Source organism: Taudactylus pleione, unplaced genomic scaffold, assembly GCF_031769625.1.
Source record: "Taudactylus pleione unplaced genomic scaffold, aTauple2 ptg000093l, whole genome shotgun sequence".
Lineage (NCBI taxonomy): Eukaryota > Metazoa > Chordata > Amphibia > Anura > Myobatrachidae > Taudactylus > Taudactylus pleione.
The window spans coordinates 22,956,022-22,969,716 of NW_028284495.1; the positions used below are offsets into that span (position 1 = coordinate 22,956,022).

Genomic DNA, 13,695 nt, shown 5'->3' on the forward strand with positions numbered 1-13,695 from the left:
TTTATATTAACGCACGTACTTTTATTTTCCTTCACTTTTATGCTGGAGCAAACTCAGCCTGCATGGTTGCATGTGAGCTGACATTCTGTTGGTAATATGCACTTTCTACAGATGTTTATATTAGCTACTCAAATGCTAAAGAAAAAGTCGTCTGTTACCAGTTTCCATTGTTTAACTATTATTAGGCAGGACATTGAAACCATCACGGACAGAGATAGACTATATAGTATACATCTAAAATCTTAGCAAGTGTTCTGTTCTGTACTGTGCAGTGTAGTAGCAGTCCGGCCCCTAACCCACCCTCCTCAGGCGGCGGCTGTCTCTCTCACATTCATCTCCGAGAAGCCCCCTAGCGGCGAAGTAATAGTCATGCCTATCCACTATCACAGGAAGCAGCTCCAGCTCCATGGCTGACACTGACACGGAAGAGGAAAACCTGCACAGCCAAGTGAGTGCACTGAGCAGCGTGGTCGCGTGCTGCTGTCTGCATCTTGCAGTGATTAGTGTACAGTACACGGAGCCATTATACAGTGTGCTAAGCATAGCAGATTGCAAGTAAAAGAATTTAAGTTATTGCAAATTATTTGTGTCAATAACAATTAGTGAGAGGGAGAAGGGGGGGATGTCTGATGCCAAAAATATATATATTTAAAAAAAATACAAGTCTGATAAATGCTGCAATAAACTAAAATATGCAGCAACTGACTTCCAATATTTAGAAATGCTTGGTTAATAAGATATCTCCAACACATACACATTAAATAGACACCAAGGTGATGTACTCATATGGTGTAAATGTGAATTATACTATAGTCTACTGCTGCCTACTGTATATTGCAGTCTGGTCTGAGGGGGCATTCACTTAGCACAAGGGGACAAATATAATAGCCCGCGATTGGTGGCAGCCAGTGCAATTCTTGCGAGATAGTCACTAGTTTTAGGGGTCTATATAACAAGCAGTGAAAAGTGTGGACCAGTGGAGACGTTGCCCATAGCAACCAATCAGCTTTCAAGTAGCATTTATCAAGTTCAGTCTATAAAATAATAGGTAGGAGCTGATTGGTTGCTACTTCTCCACACTTTTCACTGCTTCATAAATAGACTCCTTAAAGTGGCAATTAATTGCTGCTTTAAGGGGGGAATCCTATTACCCGCGAAAGGGATGAGTTGCCGTTGCAATGGCATACAAACGCCGGCAATGGCACCTGAGCTCGCGGCCCTTTCTCGTGCCGGACTTGCATAAAGTCCTATGAGGCTGCGATCAAAAATTTGCGATTCCGGCATACAGCTACACTTAATCGCGCCGCAACTTCAACGTGGGTAATTGGATTCCCCCCTAAATCTACTGGCTACAGATGTGCCCACATGAATCTATCCTCCATGCGCTACAAGTCACGCCACGCAATGCGTGAGCGGTAGCTCCAAGCGTCTTTTCGGGCATCTTTTTACCTTCCAATGTGTCTTATTTGCACAACGATGCAAATAGATAACACAATCCGCACTTCTGCTGATTAAACTGATATGCAGCATGCCTATGTTCTCTGAGCGAGTGCGGGTGTATCTGCATGCAAAATGATACCGTACGCTACAGTGTCAGTAACACTGTAATGTAACGTTTAGTATGCAGATACACCCGCAGTCACACACAGAACATAGACATGCTGCATATCATTTTAATTGACAGAAGCTGCTTGTGCGATCTGTTCACACCGTTGTGCGAATAAGACACATTTGAAGGTAAAAAGACACACGAAAAGACTCTCAGCGCTACTGAGCCACGGCATGGTGCGACTAGAAGGACTATTTAACGCGCCAGGAGGCTAGATGTATGTGAACCCATTTGTATACTGCTGGAATTGTGCCGGCTCCTGCAAATAAGAGCTGCAGAGCCATAACCAGATTTTTTGGTGCCCATGGTCAGAAATAGCATTGGCCCCCCACTCACACACATACATTTTTTAGACAGGAAAATTAGGCGTTCGCCTCCCGAAAAAGGGACGTGGCCTTGTGGGGAAGGGGTGTGACAAATTTGATTGGTACCCCTTCATCATCATGTGGGACAAAACTCTTTGTACAAACTGCCAGGTCCACTGTTATCCAGGTATCACTGCCATATACAATGGCTGCAGTGAATATACCCAATAATGATGCAGTATAACTCATCAGCTCTAGATGTAGGAGAGCGCCGGTGATGCTGCACCTGCAGCAGGATTGTCCATCAGAACAGCTGTGCACAAGCCTGGAGCCGGCAGTGTAGATCACCGACTGAAGGCATATACCCTTTTCACAGCGCATTGCTGGGTCCCACCTGTGATTTTGTACACATGTGCTTCCTGGGTGCGACTTGGCTGATACCCCTTTCAGACTGGCGGGCCGACCCGGCTTATTGCTGGGTCGATGACATCACCGCTGTCACGTGGTGAGACGGTTATTGGAGATGGAAAAAAACTATTTGCAGTAAAAGCTGCAAATATCCCGGCGCTCAATACAAAAATTATTTGATTGCAATCAGTGCCAGCTGCAAGTAATAACGGTTTGGTCAGAAACCTAGAGACAAAAGTCTCCACAAAAACAGAAAAAAATTGATTTTTACTGCGCTATGCACTGCTAAATTCTCAAATTGAAATCTCTATATCAGGTTTGCTGTCTGTTTAATAAACAGGAGGCTTTTAAATAAAATGATTCTGATATTTTAATACAATATAATCCACATATAAACACCAATACTTCCAGTCAAATGTACATGAGTAAAATCAGTTATATCGAAAAATGTCAATCATATAGAAAATTACAGAAATCATAAAACTCTAACTTTGATGCATTATTGTGAGAGTGTGGCTCGATACTATATCACTGAGGTTTCTACAGCACAGCGTTCTAATGCTGCCACTCCTGCAACAATGTGGCTTTGAATGTAGCAAATTGTTTCCAATGGTAAGGCAGCTCAATTCCGCTGCTTAAATTGCAATCACTACTGGCGTCCCAGTGTGAAATGTGGTCACGCTGGAGAGTGTAAAGGTGGAAAATGGACAACTGGAGTATCTCACCCCTGGATATCTGTGGCCCCACTGATGTCCGTCCCAGCTCAGCCCGTCTGAATGCTGTATATCCGCGGCTAGATGGAATCAACTGCCGTGCAGCCGGAGACCAAAGCTGCTTGTAGAGCGGTTGCTGTGTAACGGCTGGCGGTAAGCTCCAGGGATGAATCGGCACCTTACACCTTATAGAGATCCTCCGAAATAGCGTGCAGCAAGTGGAAATGTGCTGTGAAACAATCTCAGATGCCTGGATAATGACGTCAACGCGTTTCGTCCCGTAAAAACCGTGACTTTCAACTTCAGGGTCCATAGGGGTCCACAGGGTGACCTTGGGGTATAGCTGGATCATGGATCCTCGGGCACCACGGAGTTAAAGCTTTTAGCTGCTCCCAGGATGCACTTGGGTCCATCCTCCTCTATACCCCGCCCCCGAGCCACAGGCACCTCAGTTTAAGATGGTGCCCGGCCGGAGTCGGGTCACCCTGCGGGGTGGGCTGCAGGAGCAGCCCCCTAAAGCTTTTAATTTTTATTTAACTTAGTTAAATTTATTTTTAATACAGTTTTTCTCCAGAGCGGCAGCGATGGGCTGTCTGTACAGACGCCCACACTGCCGCTCCTCCCTGCTGGCGCCGCGATGCCAGCACTGAACTGGGGATCGCGGCGGGGGAAGCCAGAGTCTGTACTAGCCGGACTCTGGTTTCCCCCGGGACTGCTGCCGGAGACGCCGGGGAGAGCAAGGTAAGCCGCGCACCGCAGATTAGCGGCGGTGCGCGGGTTCCTTTTAAATGCAGTCCCATGCCCTCGGTCTAGGGGACAGACCGGGGGCGCTAGCGGTGGTGGCGGGCTCCCCCTCCAGTGGAGGCATACCCTGACAGACCACTAGACCACCAGGGTGAATAAACGGCAAGCGGGATGCCGGCAACCCGGGGGTTAATATGCTAGTAAGGGAAGGAAGTCTTCCCTGTCTAGTGGCTCCTCAGCTCAGCGCGCCTTTCAGTTAGTAGTCTGGCATCGCTGAACTGCAGATACTCAGCCACTCCTCCTCTGAGGTCTCCAGCAGCCATTTTCTCTGTGGCAGCGCAGATACACTCAGGGAGCACGCGGACCGGTCCCCCTGTGTACCTCTTCCCCGACAAGGACAGTGTACACAGCACTATAGCCCTCCCAGACACTGAATCTGGGCAGGTTGATTGTAGTGGAAAGGTGCAGTGAGTATATGTTCCTGCATGGTATGTGACTTTTGCTAGTGCTGCCTGTCTGTGCTAATTTCTACTTACTGTCAGCCTATACCTATCCCTTTACTTCTCCTACAAGCCCTACAGGTGTGCGGGGGAAGGGTGTTTCTACTGACCTCACTTATATAGATCACGTATTTGTGAGGTCCGTCACATACAGTTGTGTGCTACACAGTACCATATTGTGGGCTGTTGTCCAGCACACTGGTGAGTGCGCACGTTTTCTTCCTATCTCACAACTGTATATTTAATTATATAGTCTGTCATGTCTGAGGAGGAGATTGAGCACTCCGTGGCTCCGGTATTGTTCTCCTGCAGGCGCAGTTCTGCAGGAGTGGATAGGGAGGATTTGTCACAGGACGGCCTGTGCGGACGGTGCCAGGCGATCCCTGGTACGTCTAAACCTCCTATGTCGCAGGAGCCACCATGGGCGATGTTTTCCCAGGTGCTGGTGTCCATCGCGGACCGTCTGTCGGTCCCGACTGCCGTCCCTACTAGGGCGTTGCACCAGCCTACCATCCCCCTTTCCCCGGGTGTCCCACAATTATTGCAGACTCTCCCGGGGTCTCAGTCTGTTGGTCCCTATGCGGGGTTGCCAATGTATATACAGTCCACCCCTGTGGTGCAGCAGGCTGTGGTGCTCTTTCAGGCTCCTGTGGCAGCTCCTCCACCCTGGGTGGTTGCGCTTTCCCACACTGGCGGCAGCATCTTTGGCTTTTCAGTCGATGTTGCGCAGTGACGTGCCCTCCGGGGCATCTAAACGCACAGTTATGGCGCAGGCTGCGCATTTTTCGGACTCTGAGGGGTCCTCGGATGATGGCGAGGTGCAGGATGACTCAGCCTCAGATGCCTCAGTCCAGGAGGTAGACACTAAGTCTTCCATCAATGTGCGGGCTCTGGTTAGGGCGGTGCGGGCCATTCTTCTGATTGAGGATGAGGCACCCGCTCCCAAGTCGAGGTATCCTAGTTTTAAAAAAACTAAGGTTACTTCTGCAGCGTTCCCCTTGTCTGATCAGTTGACGGATCACATGGCGGTGGCCTGGCAGATGCCCAGTAAGCGATTCCTGCCACAGAAGCGGTTGGCGTCCAATTATCCATTTCCGGAGGCGCAGTGTAAGAAATGGGAAACTCCGCCTGCGGTTGATTCCCATGTAACACGCCTCATCAGAAGTGCTACTTTGCCATTGCCGTCTATATCCTCGCTGAAGCATCCTACAGACAGGAAGGTGGAGACTTGTCTGAAGTCTATTTATTCTCTCTCAGGGGCTGTAGCCCGGCCGTCCATGGCCATCTCCTGGGTTGCCAAGGCCATTGAGGGTTGGGCCAATGCCTTGGATGATACGTTTACGGATGATGCTCCGGATGTCCAGAAGGCGTTGTTAGGACAGATGAGAGATGCCGCTTCCTACATTGGAGAAGCATCTTTGGATGCTAGCCTGCTGACCTCTAGGGTTTCGGCGGCAGCAGTGTCTGCTCGCAGATCCTTGTGGTTGAGGTCTTGGAGAGCATACGCTGATTCAAAGAAAGGCTTGGAGGCCTTACCTTTTAATGGAGAGTTACTATTTGGTCCGGACCTGGACAAAATAGTAGATACCCTGGCAAAGTCCAAGTCAGCCTTCCTCCCTTCAGCTACGACACCTGCTAAGGTCCGGAGCTCGGCCTTTCGCTCCTTTCGGGTTCAGGGCAAGGCAAAGGGTCAGTCCTTCCCGAGGCAGTCTGCAACCAAGACCGCCTCAAAGCCAAAGAAGCAAGCCTGTGGAGTGCTAGGCGCCCTTCTTCCAAGCAAGAAGATAAGCCTTCTGCATGATGGGATGGGCCTCCCTCTGGGGGACCCCAGAGTGGGAGGCCGACTTCTTCAATTCGCCCAGTGCTGGCACAATACCACCACGGATGCCTGGGTGCGAGAAATGGTCTCCCAGGGGTACGCCCTGTCTTTTCGGCACAGGCCGCCTCGCCAGTTTTTTTGCACAAGTCCTTCTCAGGACAAAACCAAGGCCTTACAGGTTCAGGAAGCCATAGAGGCCTTGCTGACGGCGGGGGTCATTATACCCGTACCACAATCTCAACATGGGATGGGGTATTACTCTAAGCTGTTTCTGGTGCAGAAACCCAATGGCTCTCATCGCCCCATCCTCAATTTGAAGTCCCTGAACAGATTTCTCAGGGTTCCCAAATTCAGGATGGAAACTTTGCATTCCATCATTCTGGCGATGGAACCAGGGGATTATATGGTCTCCCTGGATATCCAGGACGCCTACCTCCATGTGCCTATAGCAACATCGCACCAATGGTTTCTGCGGTTTGCTATTCTCCACAACCACTACCAATTCAGGGCTCTACCCTTTGGCCTCTCCACGGCACCAAGGGTATTTACCAAGGTGATGGCGGTCATGGCGGCTCACCTTCGGAGCCAGGGGATACGGTTGCTACCGTATCTAGACGACCTCTTCTTGCTGGCAAGCTCCACGGAGGTACTCATCCAGCATCTCCACCTGACGGTCGCTTGTCTACAGGCACACGGGTGGTTGATCAACTGGAAGAAGTCCTCTCTCATCCCATCACAGCGGATGGTTCATTTGGGGGCCCTTCTGGACTCTCGTCAGCAACGGATTTTTCTGACTGCAGAGAAGGTCTCCTCCTTACAGCTGCGGATTCACAGTTGTCTGAGCAGGGGCAGAGTGTCTGTGCACTCAGCGATGAGAGTTTTGGGGTCCATGGTGTCGGCATTCAACATGGTGGAGTTTGCCCAGTTCCATTCCAGGCCCCTGCAGAGGCTGATTATTTCGGAATGGAACGTATTGCCACACAGGATCCGCTCTCAGATGCTGGTGTTGTCCTCGGAGGTGCGTCTGTCCCTGGCCTGGTGGCTACAGACGGCTCATCTCCTCGAGGGGTGCCCCTTTTGGATCCCGGAATGGGTTCTGCTCACGACAGATGCCAGTCTCCGGGGGTTGGGGGGCGGTGACAGGCTCCTTGTCACTTCAGGGTCGTTGGTCGGCGGAGGAAGCGATTCTTCCCATCAACATCCTGGAACTGTGGGCAGTGTACAGAGCCATGCAGTCGTCCGGCACCGCTCTTCACGGAAGGGCCGTTCAGGTGCAGTCAGACAACGCCACCACGGTGGCGTACATCAATCACCAGGGAGGGACTCGCAGTCGAGCTGCAATGTCGGAGGTGTCCCGCGTCCTGGCTTGGGCGGAGCGCTATCTTCCAGCTCTCTCGGCAGTCTTCATCCCGGGAGTCCTCAATTGGGAGGCAGACTTCCTCAGCCGTTACGACGTGCATCCCAGGGAATGATCGCTTCATCCAGAGGTATTCCAACTACTCGTGGACAAGTGGGGGCTGCCAGAGCTGGACCTGATGGCATTCCGTCACAATCACAAGCTGCCCGTGTACGGGTCAAGGACAAGGGACGCAGGCGCAAGTCTGATAGACGCGCTGTCGGTGAAATGGCTGTTTCGCCTGGCTTACTTGTTTCCTCCGATATCTCTGCTGCCTCGGGTCCTGCGCAAGTTAAAGCAGGACGGAGGCACACTGATCCTGGTGGCCCCAGCGTGGCCCAGAAGGCCGTGGTACTCCGATCTGCGGAGCCTGTCCATCGACGCTCCGTACCTCCTACCTCAACGGCGGGTCCTGTTGTCTCAGGGGCCCTGTCTTCACCCGGATATGGGTCAACTATCTTTGACGGCGTGGCTCTTGAGACAGCCGTCCTGAGGTCTCGGGGCTTTTCTAGTTCCGTTAATACCACCATGCTGAGGGCGCGCAAGCCTGCTTCCGCGAGGATCTACCGCAGAGTGTGGCACACTTACTTTCAGTGGTGCGAGGCCAGAAAATATGATCCCCAGGTGTTCCGGGTTTCGCGTATTCTGGCTTTCCTTCAGTCGGGTTTGGACTTAGGATTACGTCTTTCCTCACTGAAGGTGCACATGTCTGCTCTGTCGGTGTGGTTCCAGCGCAGGATTGCTGCTATGCCGGACGTACACACCTTTTTCCAGGGTGTTTTAAGTTTGGCTGGGGAAGCCTTGGCTGGGTGCAGCTTTTTTTCTAAGTGCAGTTTTTTAAGTGCATAACTAGCGTTAGACCTGCGTTATTTTTTATTAGTTAATTCTTCTGCTGATCCTGAATGAATTGACACCGCCTCTCTCCCAATCTACAGGTAACTGAAGTTGACTGTGACTGCAAAGTGTTTCACCTCCTGTGCCTCCTTTATTAATTATAATCATAGGTAACTGAAGTTGACTGTGACTGCAAAGTGTTTCACCTCCTGTGCCTCCTTTATTAATTATAATCATAGGTAACTGAAGTTGACTGTGACTGCAAAGTGTTTCACCTCCTGTGCCTCCTTTATTAATTATAATCATAGGTAACTGAAGTTGACTGTGACTGCAAAGTGTTTCACCTCCTGTGCCTCCTTTATTAATTATAATCATAGGTAACTGAAGTTGACTGTGACTGCAAAGTGTTTCACCTCCTGTGCCTCCTTTATTAATTATAATCATAGGTAACTAGCTTATTCTTTACTGAATCCTTATGCTTTTGTTTCTAATGCCTTATGATTTGTAATAGTTACATTGTTTTAAGGATTCTCTCAGTTTATTGACTAAAGTGAATGCTTGATTTATTTGTAGCCTTAGATGTATGGTATGTGGTCATTGTTGACTTAAGCCATTTTTATTGCTAGCTTTCTCTGGCTGGCCAATTGGGGGTTTTCATTAATTAGTGTCCACACTTGCCTGCTTCCCTGTATAAGTGTCAGTAGTTTGGCTGGGGAAGCCTTGGCTGGGTGCAGCTTTTTTTCTAAGTGCAGTTTTTTAAGTGCATAACTAGCGTTAGACCTGCGTTATACCGAGGAAAAACAGAAGGAGAAAAAAGGTCCATCACGCAACAAACCCCAACAATCTAAAGACTCAGACTACAACTGGACTCCCTGTACAATCACGCCAAGAACACTTCTAATGCTATTAATAATGCTGGCCTTCTGATTCTAGCATACAATTCAATGCTTATCGTACTTGTTCCCATGTCAGTTTATATCTATCAACTTTGAAACACTGTCCTTTATCTCAGCTCTCTTGCCTAGCCTCACATCCTCTGTCTGCTTACAATCTGCGTTATTTTTCACATTCTGCACACTTTAGAACCCCACTTTTATTTCTCCCTATAACAATCTTGTTAATCTGCATACATATTGATACACTGTTCTTTGATACGTCACTGTTTTCTTACTTGCATTCCTACAAATCTCTTGCACTCATATCTCATTTAAATTTCCAAATTTCTTTCCTCTTGTTTACTTATAAACACCATGACAAGGTTTTCGTCAACTCCCTCCTTCCCTCTGTCTCTACCTAATCCTCTGTTCTGCCCCCTGCTTCCACCTTTATCCTTTCCCCCTTATCTCTTCCACCTCCTCCTCCCCTTCTCCCCCCTCCTCTGTCTGCCTACTCTTCACTCCTCACCCATTACTCCACTTTCTTCCTGTTCTACCCCCCCTCTGTCCTACTACCCCACCACCAAACCCTCCTCCTACACTCCTCTCCCTGTCACTTCACCCCACTGCCATCCACATCTCCCTCCCTGCCCACCTCCTATTGGTTCCCTTTCCAGCTCAGGTGCCCACACCATCACTAAACTCTATTCATATCGGTCCCCCAAATTAATCTCACCTCCACGTTACAGCAACCCGGACAATCTCATTCACATCTCCCCCACAAATGCTATCTCTCTATCCTGTGCCCTCTGGAACGCCAGGTCAGTCTGTAATAAACTGGTCCCCACCCATGACCTTTTTATCTCCAACTCTCTGAATCTCCTAGCCATCACTGAAACTTGGATCTCACCCTCTGACACCACTTCTCCTGCTGCTCTATCCTCTGGGGGCTTTGCCTTCTCCCACACCCCCCGGCCTGGGGGTCGCCATGGTGGTGGAGTTGGGGTCCTTCTATCCACCAGTTACTCATACCAGCTAATACCCTCTGAACCATCCCTTACATTCCCCACATTTGAGGTTCATGCTATACGACTCTTCCAACCAGTAAACCTCAGAGTAGCTGTCATTTACCGTCCCCCTGGCTCTCCCTCCAAATTCCTTGACAACTTCGCTTCCTGGCTCCCTCACTTTCTCTCCTCAGATCTTCCCTCCATTATCCTAGGTGATTTTAATATTCCTATTGACATTCCCACAGAATCCTCTGCAGCTAAACTCCTTACCCTCACCTCTTCATTTGGTCTCGCCCAATGGACCTCCTCACCCTCCCATGTGAGTGGGCACTCACTTGACCTGGTCTTTACGCACCGTTGTGATATTTCTGATTACTCCAATTGCCCATTCCCCCTCTCTGACCATCACCTTCTCTCTTTTAACCTATCCCTCTCTCCTTGCCCTCCTCTAACTCCTAAGGCTACCATTACTAAGCGTAATATTGAGGCTATTGACACTGTTGCTTTTTCCTCCCTGCTGGACTCTCTTCTCTCCCCTATCATTTCTCTCTCCTGTCCTGAACAAGCTACTTCCCTGTACTATTCCTCCCTTGCTTCTGCTCTTGATTCTGTTGCTCCAGCAATAACCACTCACCCTCGCAGATCCACACCACAACCCTGGCATTCCAAATGCACCAGATACCTACAAAAGTGTTCAAGAATTGCGGAGCGTCAGTGGAGAAAGTCACGCTCTAAGGCTGACTTCCTCCATTTCAAATTTATTCTCTCCTCCTACAGTGCTTCCCTGTCTCTCTCCAAACAAACATATTTCAAGAACCTCATCTCCTCCCAGTCCTCAAACCCCCGGCGTCTCTTTGCCACTTTCAACTCCCTACTCTGCCCTTCCCCTCCTCGCCTTCCCTCCTCGCTCTCTGCCCTCGACTTTGCCACCTACTTTACATCTAAAATTGACTCCATACGTGAGGACATCATATCCCATCAGACCCTTAGCACTCCTCTCCCTCCTTGCCCTTACCACCCCTCCCCTTCTGTCTCACCAACTCTGACATCCTTCTCCCCTGCTTCTGGAGAGGAAGTCTTGGCCCTCATCCGGTCCTCCCCTCCTTCCACCTCCCCTCTTGACCCTATCCCTTCCCGTCTCCTCTCCCACTTGTCTCCTTCTGCCTGTTCCCATCTGGCTCACCTCCTTAATCTTTCCCTATCATCTGGCACTGTCCCTTCTGCATTCAAACATGCTCTTGTCTCCCCCATTCTTAAAAAACCTACCCTTGATCCTAACATACTTTCAAACTATCGACCCATCTCTGTTCTCCCTTTTGCTTCCAAACTCCTTGAGCGTATTGTCTACAACCGCCTTACCACCTTTCTTTCCTCCCACTCCCTCCTTGACTAATTTCAATCTGGCTTCCGATCTCTCCACTCCACGGAAACTGCCCTCACGAAAGTCAGCAACGACCTCCTTGCTGCCAAATCCAAGGGTCACTACTCTCTGCTCATTCTCCTTGACCTCTCTGCTGCATTTGACACTGTAGACCACCCTCTCCTCCTGCAAATCCTTTACTCTCTCGGTTTACGTGAAACTGCCCTCTCCTGGCTTTCCTCCTACCTCTCTGATCGTTCCTTCGCTGTGTCCTCTCATGACTCCTCTTCCCCTCCACTTCCACTAAAGGTAGGAGTTCCCCAAGGTTCTGTTCTTGGACCTCTCCTTTTCTCCCTATATACATCCTCTTTAGGTGAACTCATTAACTCCTTTGACCTCCAATATCATCTCTATGCAGATGATACTCAAATTTACCTTTCCACCCCTGAGCTCACCCCTGAGCTCCTTACCCGTATCTCCAACTGTCTCTCTGCTGTCTCTTCGTGGATGTCCCAGCGCTTTCTTAAACTTAACATGTCTAAGACTGAGCTGATCATCTTCCCACCCTCTTCCACTACATCACTTTCCACAATTTCGTTATCTATTGATGGCACAACTATCTCCTCTAGCCCCAAAGTGCGCTGTCTTGGAGTTATCCTAGACTCCTCCCTCTCCTTTAAACCGCACATTCAGCACATCTCGCAGTCCTGCCGTTTTCACCTAAAAAATATCTCCAGGATTAGACCCTTCCTCACCCAGGATGCCACTAAAACCCTCATCCACTCACTGGTCATATCCAGATTGGACTACTGTAACCTTCTCCTAGCTGGCCTCCCAGTCTCTCACCTCTCTCCACTACAATCTGTTCTCAATGCTGCTGCTCGGCTCATCTTCCTCTCCAGACGTTCTATATCTGCTTCCCCTCTCCTTCAAGCCCTACACTGGCTCCCCTTCCCCTTCAGATGCCTATTCAAGGTTCTTACATTCACCTACAAAGCCCTCACCAAATCCTCTCCCGCATACATTTCTGACCTTCTCTCCCTTCACACTCCCACCCGCCCACTTCGCTCAACTAATGCATGCCGCCTCTCTTGCAACTGATTACTTCCTCCCACTCCCGCATCCGAGATTTTGCCCGTGCTGCTCCCTACCTTTGGAATGCTCTCCCTCTCCCTATCAGACTCTCCACCTCTCTACAAATCTTCAAACGGGCTCTCAAGACCCACTACTTCATCAAGGCCTTCCATCACTCCTCCTAACCCACCTCATGCTCTTTCCTTCCTATCTTCCCCTTCTGTGTCATGCCTGTCTGTCTGCCCCTCCCCTTAGAATGTAAGCTCTCATGAGCAGGGACCTCTTCCCTCATGTGCTTCTCTTTACATTTTCTTCTACTCTCTACTCCCCATTAGGGCACCTAACACGGGACCGCCAACTCCCGGCAGCTTATTGTGAGTGCTTTAATCACTATTTCAGCAATGTATATAAGTTGTGTCCCTGTCCTGCACTGTAATGTACTGTAAGTTACTTGTTTCTTGTTCACTTATTAGTTCTATGTACTATGTAAGGCGCTGCGGAACACTTGTGGCGCCATATAAATAAAGGATAATAATAATAATAATCCAGCCTCCCTTTGTGCCACCTGTGGCCCCGTGGGATTTGGCGGTGGTTCTTCGGGCATGCAGGGTCCTCCTTTTGAGCCCTTGGAGTCAGTGGAGCTCAAGTGGCTAACTTTTAAGACGGTTTTCCTCTTGGCAATTGCCAGAAGGGTTTCGGATTTGGGGGCGCTTTCCTGTTGTCCCCCTTTTCTGGTTTTTCATCAGGACAGAGCGGTGCTTCGCACTCGTCCTGATTTCCTGCCTAAGGTAGTTTCCAGGTTCCATATTAATCAGGAAATTGTTGTACCAGCCTTTCAGTCGCCTGACCTTTCGGCTGGGGAGGCTTCCTTAGACGTTGTCCGTGCACTCCAGGTTTATGTGGACCGGACTAGTTCTGTGAGGAAGTCGGATTCTTTTTTATCCTCTTTGGTTTTCACAAGAGGGGTTGGCCTGCCAACAAACAGACTCTAGCCCGTTGGCTTCGTTCTGTTATTATTGAGGCTTATATGCAGGAGGGTTTACCTGTT

The 13,695-nt window shown here is 49.6% G+C and overlaps 1 protein-coding gene across 2 annotated transcripts in view; it reads left to right on the forward strand.

Annotated features, from left to right (window-relative positions):
• Window positions 1-302: 302 nt before the first annotated feature.
• IMPACT (impact RWD domain protein) overlaps window positions 303-13,695 on the forward strand; it is a 47,039-nt gene continuing 33,646 nt past the window's right edge. For both annotated transcript variants that reach the window (XM_088469787.1, XM_088469788.1), the window contains exon 1: window positions 303-448. In XM_088469787.1, the coding sequence (XP_088325913.1) occupies window positions 407-448 (42 nt within the window). In that variant the 5' untranslated portion in view covers window positions 303-406. The remainder of the gene's footprint in view (window positions 449-13,695) is intronic.